Raw genomic sequence first — 14,034 nt, forward strand, 5'->3', positions numbered from 1 at the left:
CCTTATTTTTTTTTTTTTTTTTACCCTTGTACTTTGGTGTATTGTCTCATAGGTGGAAGATTGGTAAGGGTGGGCAATGGGGGTCAAGTGACTTGCCCAGGGTCACACAGCTGGGAAGTGGCTGAGGCCGGGTTTGAACCTAGGACCTCCTGTCTCTAGGCCTGGCTCTCACTCCACTGAGCTACCCAGCTGCCCCCCTTATTTTTGCTTTAGAGAGGAGACCTACTATATCCAGAGCTCTGAACGTTGTACCAATCAGGAGCATCATTTGCTGTAGTGGCCAGGTCTTCAGCTCTTGGTCTCCATCTGACCATTCTGGTCTCTGGATGCTTTTCTTAGACTGGTGAACTCTTGCATATGATGAATCAGACATAAGAACATCCATACAGCATACAATGACAGCACTGTTTTCTTGTATGTCTGTTCATCTTCACTCTCCTTTCTCCTATTTAGGGGGAACTTGATCCAACAGCAGTCAAAGTGGAATTTGATGATGAATTAAGCATTGCCCCTGCAGAAGGTGCAGGAGAAGATTCTCTGAACACATCTACTCCTGCACCAAAAGGACCCAAGCCCAAAAGGGAGAAAAAGGAGCCTGGTGAGCTGCCTGTGTATAAAATAATTGAGTTGTCCCAGCCATTAAGCATTTATTAAGTGCCTGATTGAGATGGCGAAGGGGAGTTATAATGTTGGAGATGTGAGTTTGGAGGTCACCAGAGAAGTTAGGGCAGGATAGGTAGATTTGAGAATCATCAGCACAAAGATGGTGGTTAAATCCATAAGAGCTGAAGAGATCATCAAGTGAAGTACTATAGAGAGAAGTTGAAGATGTAGGACAGAGTCTTGGGGGCTACCTGCAGTGAGAAGATGTGACCTAGATAAAGATCCAATAAAAGACTGAGAAGGAGCAGTCAGGTAGGAGGAGAACTAGGAGAGAGGGATGCCTGAAAACCTAGAGAGGAGAGAATATCGAGGAAAAGAGAGTGATTGGCAGTGTCCAAGGTGGCAGAGAGGTCAAGGAGAATGAGGACTGAGGAAAGGCCATTAGATTTGGCAACTAAGAGTTCACTGGTAACTTTGGAAAGAAGAGTTTTGGGGGAATGATGAGGTCATAAACCAGACTGGAGAAAGTTCAGAAGTGAGAGAAGAAAGTAAGTAGAGGTTTCTATTGTAGACTGACTTCCCCAGAAATGTAGCCACAAAAGGGAGTAAAGATATGGGTTGGTAGCTAGTGGGGATAATAGTGACAATCAGTAATTATATTGGAGAAAGAAATCTATGTTTTATTTGAAAAGAAGTACTTCAGTACTCCAAAGATATGAGCTGGCGACCCATCCTCAGATGATATCCCTAGTAGTACTTACTTGTGTTCATCTTTGGAAAATAGATATACAGCCTTTGCTGGGCCCCATTCTCAAAAGACTACTATCATTTTATTGATAATGGCAATCAGAACTTCATTCCACTGATCAACTCTGAAAGACTTAGTTACTTAGCAAAACCACAACCCAGGACAATTCTGGAAGACTTGAGACAAAGAATACTATCTACCTCCAGAGAAAGAACTGTTGGAGTTAGAATGCAGATCAAAGCAGATGATTTTTCACTTTCATTTATTTGGAAAATTGTATTACATGTACTTAGTGAAAAAAATATTTTTACTAAAAAAGGGAAGAAAAAAAGAGAACCTCATTTCATCTCTGATTGGAGAAAATCTTCAATGGAAGTCAGTTGGAATAAGTCTTTCAAAGTTTATGAACACTACATTAAAAAATAACATTAGTAATATCAAAGGCCAATAATGCTGGCCATTATTATTGCTTTGCTTTCTATTGTTAATTACAAAGAATTACTGATTATTACAAATTTGGAATATTTAACTACTATATGTTAATCACTTGATTTTAGGTACCAGGGTGAGAAAAACGCCTCTCTCTTCCAATAAATCCAGTGCAAAGAAAGTGAAGAAAAGAAATCCTTGGTCTGATGATGAATCCAAGTCAGAAAGTGATTTGGAAGAAACTGAACCTGTGATTATTCCAAGAGATTCTCTGCTCAGACGAGCTGCTGGTACTTACTGCTAGATATTTTATGGTCACTATAGTATTTTATAAGAAAGTGCTGCCTCTACCAAGTTGTTCATGTCCAAACAGTAATTTAAAAAAATTTTTTTTAAACCCTTACCTTTTGTCATGGAATCAATACTGAATTGGTATTGGCAGAAGAGTGGAAAGGGCTAGGCAATGGGGTCAAGTGACTTGCCCAGGATGACACAGCTAGGAAGTGTCTGAGGCCAGATGTGAATCTAGGAACCTCTCCGTCTCTAGGCCTGGCTCTTAATCCACTGAGCTACCTAGCTGTACCCCTTCCCCCTGAAAAGTAGTCCTTAAAGGCTATATCTCTTTCAGCCAAAGAACTTCACTCATTTTTCATATAAAAATACACCTGAAATTAAGAAAATGAGTTGGGAATTTCAAATTAATTTACATTAGTTATAGTAAGAGAGAAACTTATAGGAAAGGCAAGTCATTATAGAATTAATCATGAAAAGGCTAGAATTTCCAGTGGGAAATGCTATTTCTTTGGGAAAGAATATCCTTCACTTTAATAAAGAAATTCTTTCTGGCCTGAGTTGGCTACACAGTATATTTCTGTGGAATTAATCCTGGTTTTTAAAAAGTTCATTATAAAATTGGAGCTGTTCTCACAATACTGAATTGAAACATTTTAGGAAGGAAAAAACTCATGTGGTAACCAGCCTAGTGCCCTGTTCATTGTATAACAGATGTAGGGCTTCTAAGAGGTCTTTGTACTGTCTTCCATTTTTAATATCTTCTTACCCTTTATCACATGAATTTCTTCTGTACTTAGTAAATCTTAATACGGCATATCCACAGCTCTTAGAACCTGGCTTTCAATCAGCTTTGAGCAGTGACAGTGACAATACTTAGGAGTATTTGTCACTGTCTAACTCAAAGACAGTATGGTTTAGTGGAAGGAGCTCTTATTGGATCTGGAGTTAGAGAATTGAAGTATAAACCTTAGGTCTGTTGCTCCTTAACTGTATGAATTTAGGCAAGGCCCTTATTAGCCTCTCTGGGCCTTAGCTTCCTTATCTATGAAATGAAGTGGTTGGATCTGATAATATCTTAAGAGTCACTCTAACACTCTACATATGTTCTAGTATAAATATAATTTAAGAAAAGCAGTTCACTAAAACTAATTATCAGGCCATTCCAATAGTACATGCAGGCTTCCCATACATAGTCATTCCCGGCCTTCTGCAGAGAAGGTTCATTCTCATCTCTCTTCTTTACAGTCAAACTTTATGGTTATAATAGGGTTTTTTCCATTTTGTTGATGCTACTGCTGTTCTTTCTCTTTTCATTGTTATGTTTATCTTGTTTCGAGAAAAAGCATTTTCCATCAAATGAGGGATAGCTCTGTGTGTGTGTGTGTGTATATTTTTTTTTTTGCTCTAGTATATCTATTTTTGGTTGGATGTCAGTATTTTTTCTATTACACTGATTCCCAAATATGTTTAATTTAATAGTGTATTAGAAAAGCATTTTTTGAATTTCAACTGCATTTAAGTCAACTAACAACCATTTCTTAAGTCCTTATTATGTACCCAGCCCTGAGAGGCTTTGAGGACATGAAGATATATTAAAATATCTTGTAATGCTCCGTGTTTTGAACTAAAACCTTGGGCTGGTCTTCATACCAAAAGCAAAGGGAGAATAGGCTTGCTAGATAAATCTAAAATTTTGCACTCATGTGAAAAATAACAAAACTTGCTATTTGTACCACCTATTGATCTTTTTTTTTCCCCAAAATCTGCATATCCCCCCCACCTGGGTCTATTAAATTCCCATATTGCAAATGTCTTAATTTTCACTTCCTAGTTTTCAGGCCTGTCTTAGAGATGCTTAGTAACTCTCCTTGCTACTTTATGGACACTAATCCTGAGGAGCAGAGAGATTGTGCTTATGAAATAAAAAGTAATGCCCAGGTGTGGGGTCCAATCCTATCTTTGCTGCCTTGTTCTGCCCTGCTGTGACATCTTGGTCAGATCACTACCTTTCTCATCTTTAAAAAGAAAGTGTTGGACTAAGTGATCTCCATGTTTTTCCTCAGCTCTGGCATTCTGGGGTTCTTAGATGGTCTTTAGAGCACTTCCTGCCAGTCCCTACCAAAGAATGAAAGAGGGGCTTATGAAAATATTTATATGTAAGTTTATTTATTCATGTAATTGTCTCACTTTTGGACTTTATACTGGATATACATAGACAGCCTGAAAGCATGACATGCTTTTAAAAGAAGCATTTTGTATATATTAAGCTCGTGAATGTTAATGAGGCTGAGTGCTGACATATCCTAATAATTGTGGCTTTTGTTTATTTTTCCTAGCGGAAAGGCCTAAATACACATTTGATTTTTCGGAAGAAGAAGATGATGCTGATGAAGATGACAATAATGATTTAGAGGAATTGAAAGTAAAAGCATCTCCTGTGACAAATGATGGAGATGATGAGTTCGTTCCCTCAGATGGCTTAGATAAGGATGACTACACTTTTTCTCCAGTCAAACCAAAAGTAATTCCAGAGTAAGTAAAGAGCTATTTATTTATCTGATAGGGTTTTCTTGGCAGTTACTTTTTTTTTTTTCTTCTCGGTAGTTACTTTTTCATGGACTTTAAAGTGCTCTTTTTCAGACATTCTTATCCTCTCTGCCATTCTTTATATGGTTTGTCATTTTGGAGAAGGGAGGGTTCTCACAAAATAAAGTAAATGTTATATGTTGAAGTGATAAATATTCTTCCATAGTCAAAACTGTGATTAAGGGGAAAAGCACTGAAACTAAAGAGTTTGGAGCTCTTTCCCTTTTGGAGCTTCAGCCTTGATATAAGGAATTGTCTTGCTTCATTTACCCTGTTTTTGCAAAACTATGAACTTAAGTCAAGTTTTTTAAAAAATATCAAATTTAAGGAATTATTCCTTTGCTTCCTCGTTACAACTGATATTGGCCAAGCTCCTAGATTAGTCTTCATTGGCAGTTATCTGAGCTTCCTTTGACTCAGGACTAGCCTGAGAGCCCTGTCCTGATAAGGGGGCTCTCTTAGTTATCCCTAAAATATCCTGTCCTCAGCTACACTGAGGCACTATATGGAAGTCTCTCCAGAGAAGTTTTCTGGGAGAATGGGGGGGGGGCATGTACCCACGTGTGTGGGTGGTATCTGAAACACTTACAGAAGTACTCTCTTTTGGGCTCCAGTAATTGGAATACTTTGAAACTATGGCATGAATTTGAATTAAGCTTCAGTGCTGCAGATCAATCTGAATTTGAAGATGAGATGATTCTTATTAGAAATCATAGTGTTTTTATGCCTTTGTTGAACTTGTTTTAACTTAAGGTGAACAGACAACATGGCTCAGTGGAAACTTGGACTCACTCCCCAACATTGTTGCTTACCAGCTGGGGGACCTGTGGCAGGTTCTTAATCTCTTTGTGACTTTGTTTCCTCACCTTTAGTGAAAGAGTAATAACTCAGATTGTTATGTATATCGTGATTTTATTGTTCAGAAGGAGCTTTTGCAAATCATGATGCACTGTGTAATGTGAGCTGTTCTTCTTAGCCTCTTATCAGTCTTTACAGGAATATGAAAGTTCATTAAGAGCTTGTTCTGCTGATTCCAAGAATAAAGCAGCAGGCATTCTGTTTGCTAGAGGTAAAGCTCCCAGTTTAAGAGACAGCCTCTCTAGGACTTACTTTCTCTTTTTCATATTAGAAAATCCTCACATGACAAGAAAAACCAGGACTTTGGGAATCTGTTTTCATTCCCTTCTTATTCACAGAAGTCAGAAGATGGTATGTTCATTTATTCCTTATTTTCATTTATTTTTATTGGGGATTCTTAAGAGTGTAAGATGTGCCCTTGTCACTGGTCAAAGCAAACCAGTGGGGGATGAGGAAAAGCCCACTTAGATGTAGATGCGTGCAGTGAGGAAGACTCCACATCTGCAGGGGAGCACACACATGTACAGGGATACATGCATGCATGTCTGTGTATCTGCATGTGTATGGGTACATGTGAGGATGTGGGAAGATACAGACTCCTCCACACATGTGTGCCTGTCCATGTACCAGCATAGGGCCTGCCTCTGATGCTGAAGTCCATCTAATCATCAGATGGTCACTTAACTTCTTTGAGTTTGTGTGCTCCTGGGCAAAACGAGGATTAAAGCATCTAAGTCACAGTGTAGGGGAGAGGGAAAGGCTCTGTCAGCCTGAAGTGCCAGTGTGAGCTGTTATCATGAACAGTTACCCAACGTGCTGTAAGATGTTACAAGGAGATGGGAAGTTTGAAGTTGTCAAAAGTTGTCTTTTGAATCACTCATTAAATTGGGTCTCGGATGGGTCTGACCTTAGGGAGCTATAGCATGTTTGGGGATAAGTAAATGAAAAATAAATACAAAGTGATGTTAAGGTGGGTGGGAAGGTGGCTGACACTCATATCTTGGAAAATCAATGATAGATTAGTAGCAGCTGGGTGGTGTGTTGGACTTAGAGAGTTAGGAAAACCAGAGTTCAAATCCAGTCCCAGACATTTATTAGCTGTGTGATCCTGGACAAGTCATTTAGCCTCTCCTAGCATTAGCTATCTATAAAATGGGGATAAGAACACCTTCCTCCCAGGATGGTTGTAAGGATTGAAGAAAATCATATTTGTAAAGTACTTTGCAAGGAGTGCATATATGCAAGCTTTATGCAGATATGCTAGCTGCTATTCTCAATAAAAATACTAGAAAAGGCCTTTTAGAGGTGGTTGCTTTTGAAGCTGGGTGTGGACATGAGCAAGAAGAGTTGATAATCACTCCTGGGTTTTGGACTTGGTATAACCTGTCTGAATAGGGGTTTCCTGCTTAAAGAGAAGTAAGAAGGATGGAGAACAAATAATGCTACATAATTGAAAAACTTAATATTCTTCCAGAAAGCTCTAATTTTATTCAGATATTGCTTGTATATTCAGTTTGTAGTCTTATTAGTTTATAAAGGTGAGAGAATTTTAGCTACCTAATGATTTATTCAGCAATGCATGATTTCTATTCCTTTTTTTTTAAAGAATCTCTTTTGATCAAGTAAGTCCACACTCCTTGATGATCTTTCAGTAATTTCTAGCAATGACCTAGTCTTTTTATCAAAAATGCCTCCATCTCTGTAAAAAAAAATCCATATGATTAAGCCATCTGTTGGTTGAGCTCATGTGGCTGTTTTCCACGAAGGGCCTTTGAATTCTACTGGTAGACCTTAGCTCTTTTGTAGTGCCATTCAGAGCTGAACAATAAATAGATCTGGTGGTGGGTGTCTATTGTCAGCTTTTATTATTGCTATGTGAAATGATATTTCTGTTCAAGATGTATTTTTGTAAGTTTTTAACCTTTTTTGTCATGTGAGCTAGATACATTATATCAATCAAATTGTTGATGTTAATATGGGTTACACTTTAAACATAAAATCATGTTGGTACTTCTTTTTCCTCCTTGGTCAGTGGCTCCTGTTAGACTTAAGGTATAACTGGGTAATTCCTATTAAATACAGAAACATCTGGGTTTCTGAAAGGGTTCTCTTAAAATAAGCTGGTATCTAGCCCCTTTCAAGTATGGAGGCAGCTCTTATTAGAAAGCATACTGGATTTGGAGGGAGAAGATCTGAATTTAAATCTTGATGCGTCTACTTAATAATTTCCCTAGCTGTAAACTGAGAGTGTTAAAAGAGAATATCTTTTAAGATCTCTTCCAGATTAAATTCAGACAAGGTCCACATTTTCTTTCAAACCCCTCCAATAGTATATCACCTTTCTGGAATCTGAAAAAAGATTTCATACCCAAAGTACCAAAAGTTAAACTGATGTTTAGAGATACTCTAAAAACTCTGGTAGAAAACAAATATTGTCACCAGGCTCATACTTAAAAGCTTGGTATAAGGTGTCTGAATTTGTGCTCTTTTGGAAGAGACTTCAGGAATGCAGGGGAGGAATTCATACTAGGATGAAGCATCAGAATAGAACTTATAGTTACAAGTAAGAAAGTTCAAGTACTATTTCAGCATTTGAGTTCTATTTATTCATATTCCTGAAATAGCACAAGTTTGAGATATATTGAAATAACCATTATGTATTACTTTTACAGAATGTATTTTAACAAGGAGTATTGGAGTATTCAATATTTACTAGCTTCATTGAATTTCCACTATAAATATCTTGAACAATTGGAATTTTGTACTTTCAAAATTAGAATAATGTACATTCTGAGATAAAGGATTCAAATGTTACAACCTAAATTGATATTTTGGTTAAATATTACATTTCATTTTTATCATGACTGTTTTTATGTTGCTGCCTAGTGATCTTAGAAAGTAGGAACTCCTGATTCCATCACCTCTGTAGGATTTTCTCTAATACATTTGTTTTCTAGCTCAAATTTTAGCAAGGGACATCAGTTAATGGGTAACAATAAGGGGAATTGTTTGAGCTCCTTTCCTGAAAAAAGCTTTATTGTTTATAGATGGAACAAAATTTGACAGTTGTGAAGAGGATTCTGCCCCCGTTTTTTCACCTTCATTTGCTCTAAAATCAACAGAAAAACCTCCAAGTAAAACAGTGGCTGCCAAAAAGGGTAAGTGTGTATATATGAACTTGTTAGGCATTTGTTAAATCATAGAGACATGTCAGAGTAGGGTATGAACCAGCTCACTTTGAAATCACAGACAGTAAAACATCATAGTGACATTATGATATATAGAGACAAATTTGGTATAAGCAGGCTCTTTGAACTCCAGCAGCATCTCTGCCTTCTCCTGTTGATATCCTCCTAGTTCAGCATCTTTCAGTCTTTTATCTTGTATAGTTATTAACATAGTTCTCACTGGTTTCTCTGACTCTATTTTCTCCTTATTTCAGTTTAGGTTATAGACCACTGACAGAATAACCTTCCTCTTATATAATTCTTCCTTGTTACCCTTCTCAAATTTTGTTGGCTTCTACTGACAATGGGTTCAAGTCCAAACCCTTAGCCTGGCATTAAAGCCTGTCAACTGTGTGATTTCAGCCAGCCTTTCTGGTCTTATCTTTCACTCCTCCCCCTTGGGACTTTGTGTAGCAGGCATTCATTCAATTTCTTTTATAGAAAAGAAAAAACCTTGCTTTCAGGGAGCTCCCATGTAGCTGAGGGAATACAGTCTTCTCTAGAGAAATACATACAAGATAATTGAGGGGAAAGATCATTAAGAACCACAGGGGGATCCAAAAAGGTTTTCTGTGACTTAAAGGAAGGGAAGGGAGTCAACCTGTGCAAGGCCTATAAGAGGAAAGTGGAGTGCTGAGTTTGGGGAGCAGCCAGTAGGCCAGTTTGGCTGTCATGAATAGTGTGAGGAGGAATCATGTGAAATCCATCAGAAAAGTTTGAATCCAGTCTTGAGGGCTCTCAAGGCCATTCCCACAAAATAGAATTGTGTCCCCACTTAAAAAAATTACATTTTTCAAGAGTCAGTGAAATGAACAGACCTGGCAGCTATGTGGAAGATGGATTAGAGAGGGGAGAGATTGGAAGGGGGGAACCATATGAGGAAGCAAATGCAGTTGTCTAGGCTAAGAGATATGAAGTGCCTAAATGAGAAAGGTAGCCAAGGGAAGTGAATTACCTTCCATTTCTGAATTTATCCTAGCCATTCTCACTTTGGTACTTTGGCTTATGCTATCTCCCACATTCAGAATGCACTTCTTTACCATTTCTATCTTTTGAAATTCTTTGTGTCTTCTTATTTTAGGCCCCAACTCTTCTTAGAGGTCTTCCCTGATTTCCCTTAGCAAGAAGTAATCTATCCCTTGTTTTTATCTTTTCTGATACTAGACCTTTAAGGGCCTTTCTATGAACCAGATCCCTTGTTCAATGAGCTGTCCCTAGAGTCCTCAGAGCACCTGTCTCCACCTTCTTTAACCTCCTCAGGAATCCCTCTTATTTTTTCCCTTTTCTGTTCAGTAGAACTCTGACAATGAAGTTCCAGATTGGAGGAGGTGCCTCTAATCAACTCAGCTTTAGAGAACAGGAAGGAACAACTATTTGGGACTTGGTTTTGATCAATAAAGAGAGTATAGTTGGGGAAGTAAAAATGATGGGAATTCAGAAAAGCTATGATCATAAAAGATTGGGAGGAATTCTGGGCATAGCCCAACAATTACCAAGGACTTTGGTGGAAGGCTATTTCAAGAAATCTAGAGAAAAGATAGGCAGAATTCCAATGGGCTATTATACTGAATGCCTTTTGACCTAGCAATACTACTACTATATCTGTATCTCAGAGAGATCAGAGAAAAAGGAAAAGAACCTATATATACAAAAATATGTATGGCAGCTATTTTTGTGGTGGCAAAGAATTGGAAACTGAGGAATGTACAGCAACTGGGGGATAGTTGAACAAGTTGTGGTATATGATTGTGATGAAATATTATATTGTGCTATAAGAAATGATGAGCAGGAAGGTTTCAGAAAAACCTGGGAAGATTTATCTGAACTGATGCAAAGTGAAAGTGAGCAGAACCAGGAGAACATTGTACACAATAACAGCAGCATTGTATAATGACCAACCAATTGTGAATGGCTTAGGAATTCGAATTCTTAGCTATACAGTGATCCAAGAACATTTCAAAGAACTTATGATGAAAAATGCTATTCACATTCAGAGAAAGAACTGATAGAAGCATACTTCTAAATTTTTCTTCCTTTTTGGTCTGTGTTTTCTTTGGCAACATGGCTAATATGGAAATTTGTCTAGAAGACTGCACATCTATAGTATATACCAAATTGCTTGCCTTTGGAAGGGAGAGATTTTGGAAGTAAAAGTTTTAAAAATCTAATGTTAATTTTTTACATATAATTGGGGGAAAATGAGAGGAATAAGAAGCATATTGTCATACCAAAAGAAGCTGCCTTTGAATTGGTACTCAATAAAGAGAGATTATTTTATTATGTAAATAGTATTTTAAGGAAGTTTTCTATTTGATCTTTACATCTAAGTGGCATATATTATACCAATAGAATTTCTCACTTCTTGATAAATTACTATCCTAAATTAATAACCAATCTAACTTAAATTCGGTTAACAGCAAAGCTATCTTCTGATGTACCACCTAAGCCCAAGAGACTCCCCAAACAGAAGAAAATAGAAACTACAAACTCTGACTCAGATTCAGAATTTGGCATTCCAAAGAAGACACCACCACCAAAAGGTATGCATTATTTTCTGTTACCCTTTCATTTTTTTTTAAACCCTTACCTTCCATCTTAGAATCAATACTGTGTATTAGTTCCAAGGCAGAGGAATGGTAAGGGTTAGGCAGGGGGTTTAAGTGACTTGCCCAGGAGGGTCACACAGCTGGGAAGTGTCTGAGATCAGATTTGAACCTAAGACTTACTGTCTCTAGGCCTGACTCTCAATCCACTGAGCCACCCAGCTGCCCCCTACCCTTTCATTTCTACAAATGAATTGTAGATTTAAAGGAAGGCAAATATATTAATTTTTAAGTGTTGTCCTTCCCATACTTATTTATAGTCATAAAATAGAACTGTAATTTTGGAAAAAACTTTAAGAAATCATCTGATCATCCCTTCATTTTCAAATGGAACAATGAGGAAACAGATCCACAAAGCCTAAGAGACTTGCCGGGAGTCAGAAAGCTTGTTGGTTGCTGAACCATGCTTTCTTTCTCCTATACTTTTTCCATATACACTTTACCATTTGTATCAGACTTATATAGAGATAGGGGGCCAGCCTGTGACTTCATATTGACTTGGTTTTAAATTGTGAAATTATATGTTTTCTTATATTTTTATTTTATTAAATATTTACCAATTACATTTTAATTTGGTTTGAGTTGTACTCAGGAGTATCATGGGCCACATTGTATTTGTTGCTGCTACACTACACTGTCTTTTGTGATCCCATATAATAAACAAGATAGGGGTTAGTGGAGAACAGCATACATAGGTTCAGTACGTGTTCTGTCTCTCATTGGCCCCCTTTTTTCCCTTCATGAGATTTGTCAGGCCCTGCTCCCCACATTTTTTAAATAGATAATCAGGGAAATTTCATGCTCCAACAGTAGTTACTCTAGTTTTAAACTTAGATCCACCAGAAGGAAATTACTAGATAGTGGGGGTTTTTTGGTTTATTTGTTTGCTTGATTTTTTTACAAGTATTTTGAGTTATTTTCAAGTTTGGAGGAGGAAAAAAAGATACCTATCGAAAATTGTTATAGAAATCTCTTGCATTTGGGTATTTGTTTGTACTAGTGATTACTCAAAATAAAGTTAGCCAGATTAGAAATCTTTTAGTTAATATAGACAGATATTGTAATGGAGTTTACTATAGAGGATTTGACCTATACTTTAAGTGCAGCTGCTTTTTCGAAGGCAAGCCAAAGAATTTCTCAATGGGTGATTTGTCAGTATATATATGCTAGTAGACCCATGTTGGCAAACCTATGGCGCATGTGCTGGAGGGGGCTGCTCCCCTCCCCACTCTCCACTGCACCTGAGGACATTTTTCCCATCACCCACCCCTCTGCCCAGCAGCCCAATGGGAGCATTTCCTTCCTTCCCTGTCAGGGGTAAGGCTCATATGAGGCATGAGGGTACCGTTTGGGCATTTGGTCTCTAAAAGGTTCACCCTCACTTCAGTAGACTTTCCTATTAAAGTGCTGGTTTGTCAGCCTCTAAATTAGTTTATAAGAGCATTTGCTCCTCTACATATAGAATTAACAGTTTCAAACAATCAGTAATCTCTATTGTTGACTCACTACTCATAGTGCTTAATGTGAACCACAAGACCAATTTTAGGGAGTTTCCTATAAATGTTTGTTCACACTCTACTGCCTGTTCAGCAATTCTTCATATAGACACAGCTTAATTTTTTTAAAAAGAATCTTGTCCCCCTCCCCTTGAAATGAGAAAAAAAAATTATACTTCAGGTAATTTAGGGATTTACGGCTCTGAGAAAATAGAGGGAATGGAAAGCAAAGAAAATGAAATTGGAGCCATGGTAATTAGGATACAGTGGTATATAGTATATCATAAAGCATTTAAAATTATATGTTAATTCAGTGACATTGGGAGTAGTCTTCCATAATGCCCCCTTGGCAGCCTGTTCTAGTGCTCCAAGACTCTAAAGAAACCTTTTTTACAAATCCAAATAAATTTTAGTATAATCTTTATAATTTTCATAATTAAAGATAAATATTTTTGTATCAACTAAGAACAAAGTAGAAGGAACATTCAAATAATTTTTACATTCATCACTTATGACATTTAAAAAAATCTGATTTCCCTTTTAAGGTAAAGGCCGAGGCGCAAAAAAACGGAAAGTGTCTGGCTCTGAAAATGAAGGCGAATACAATCCTGGGAGAAAAACGTCCAAGTCAACACCTGGCAAGGTAATCTGTGACTTTATTATTCCATATTTTTGTTCAAGATTGTCAATGAGTGGTTGACTCAAGCTATTAGGCTGTTTTTTTTACTGAAATCAAAGTAGTCCAGTTGGCAATTCAAATTTCAACCATGACAGTAGGCTAGTAGTAGACATCACTAATTAGGAGAATTTTTTTGATTCCTTAGCAACTTTTAAATGGGTAAAAGTATTTTCATGAATTAAATAATTTGCTCATTTTGAATTTATATTTCCTCTATGTTAAAGATGAATGTGTTTGGAATACAAGTAATGCCTCCTACGCTATCCCTCTTATAGTTGTAGGTAGATTCTATGAAGTTGCGGAGACATACAGCTAGAAAGGCATCTTTTCTTGTTGTTTGGCGTGTCAATTCTCCATGACCCTGTGGACCATGTCACACCACTGCTGATCATGGGGTTTTCATGGCAAAGATACTAGAGTGCTTTGCCATCTCCTGAGAAGACTATCTTAGAGATCATTTAATCCAACTCCTTATCTTGTAGATGAAGAAACTGAGACCCAGGGAAGGTGT

At 37.4% G+C, this 14,034-nt stretch overlaps 1 protein-coding gene across 1 annotated transcript in view; it reads left to right on the forward strand.

Moving 5' to 3' along the window:
• Positions 1-14,034, forward strand: part of TOP2B (DNA topoisomerase II beta) — a 79,726-nt gene that overhangs the window by 61,841 nt on the left and 3,851 nt on the right. Inside the window, exons 29-35 of the mRNA XM_044678054.1 lie at positions 454-598; positions 1,909-2,070; positions 4,411-4,606; positions 5,790-5,869; positions 8,566-8,676; positions 11,163-11,285; positions 13,390-13,487. Coding sequence (XP_044533989.1) covers positions 454-598; positions 1,909-2,070; positions 4,411-4,606; positions 5,790-5,869; positions 8,566-8,676; positions 11,163-11,285; positions 13,390-13,487 — 915 coding nt within the window. The remainder of the gene's footprint in view (positions 1-453; positions 599-1,908; positions 2,071-4,410; positions 4,607-5,789; positions 5,870-8,565; positions 8,677-11,162; positions 11,286-13,389; positions 13,488-14,034) is intronic.

This window comes from Gracilinanus agilis, chromosome 5 (assembly GCF_016433145.1).
Source record: "Gracilinanus agilis isolate LMUSP501 chromosome 5, AgileGrace, whole genome shotgun sequence".
In the NCBI taxonomy this organism is placed as follows: domain Eukaryota; kingdom Metazoa; phylum Chordata; class Mammalia; order Didelphimorphia; family Didelphidae; genus Gracilinanus; species Gracilinanus agilis.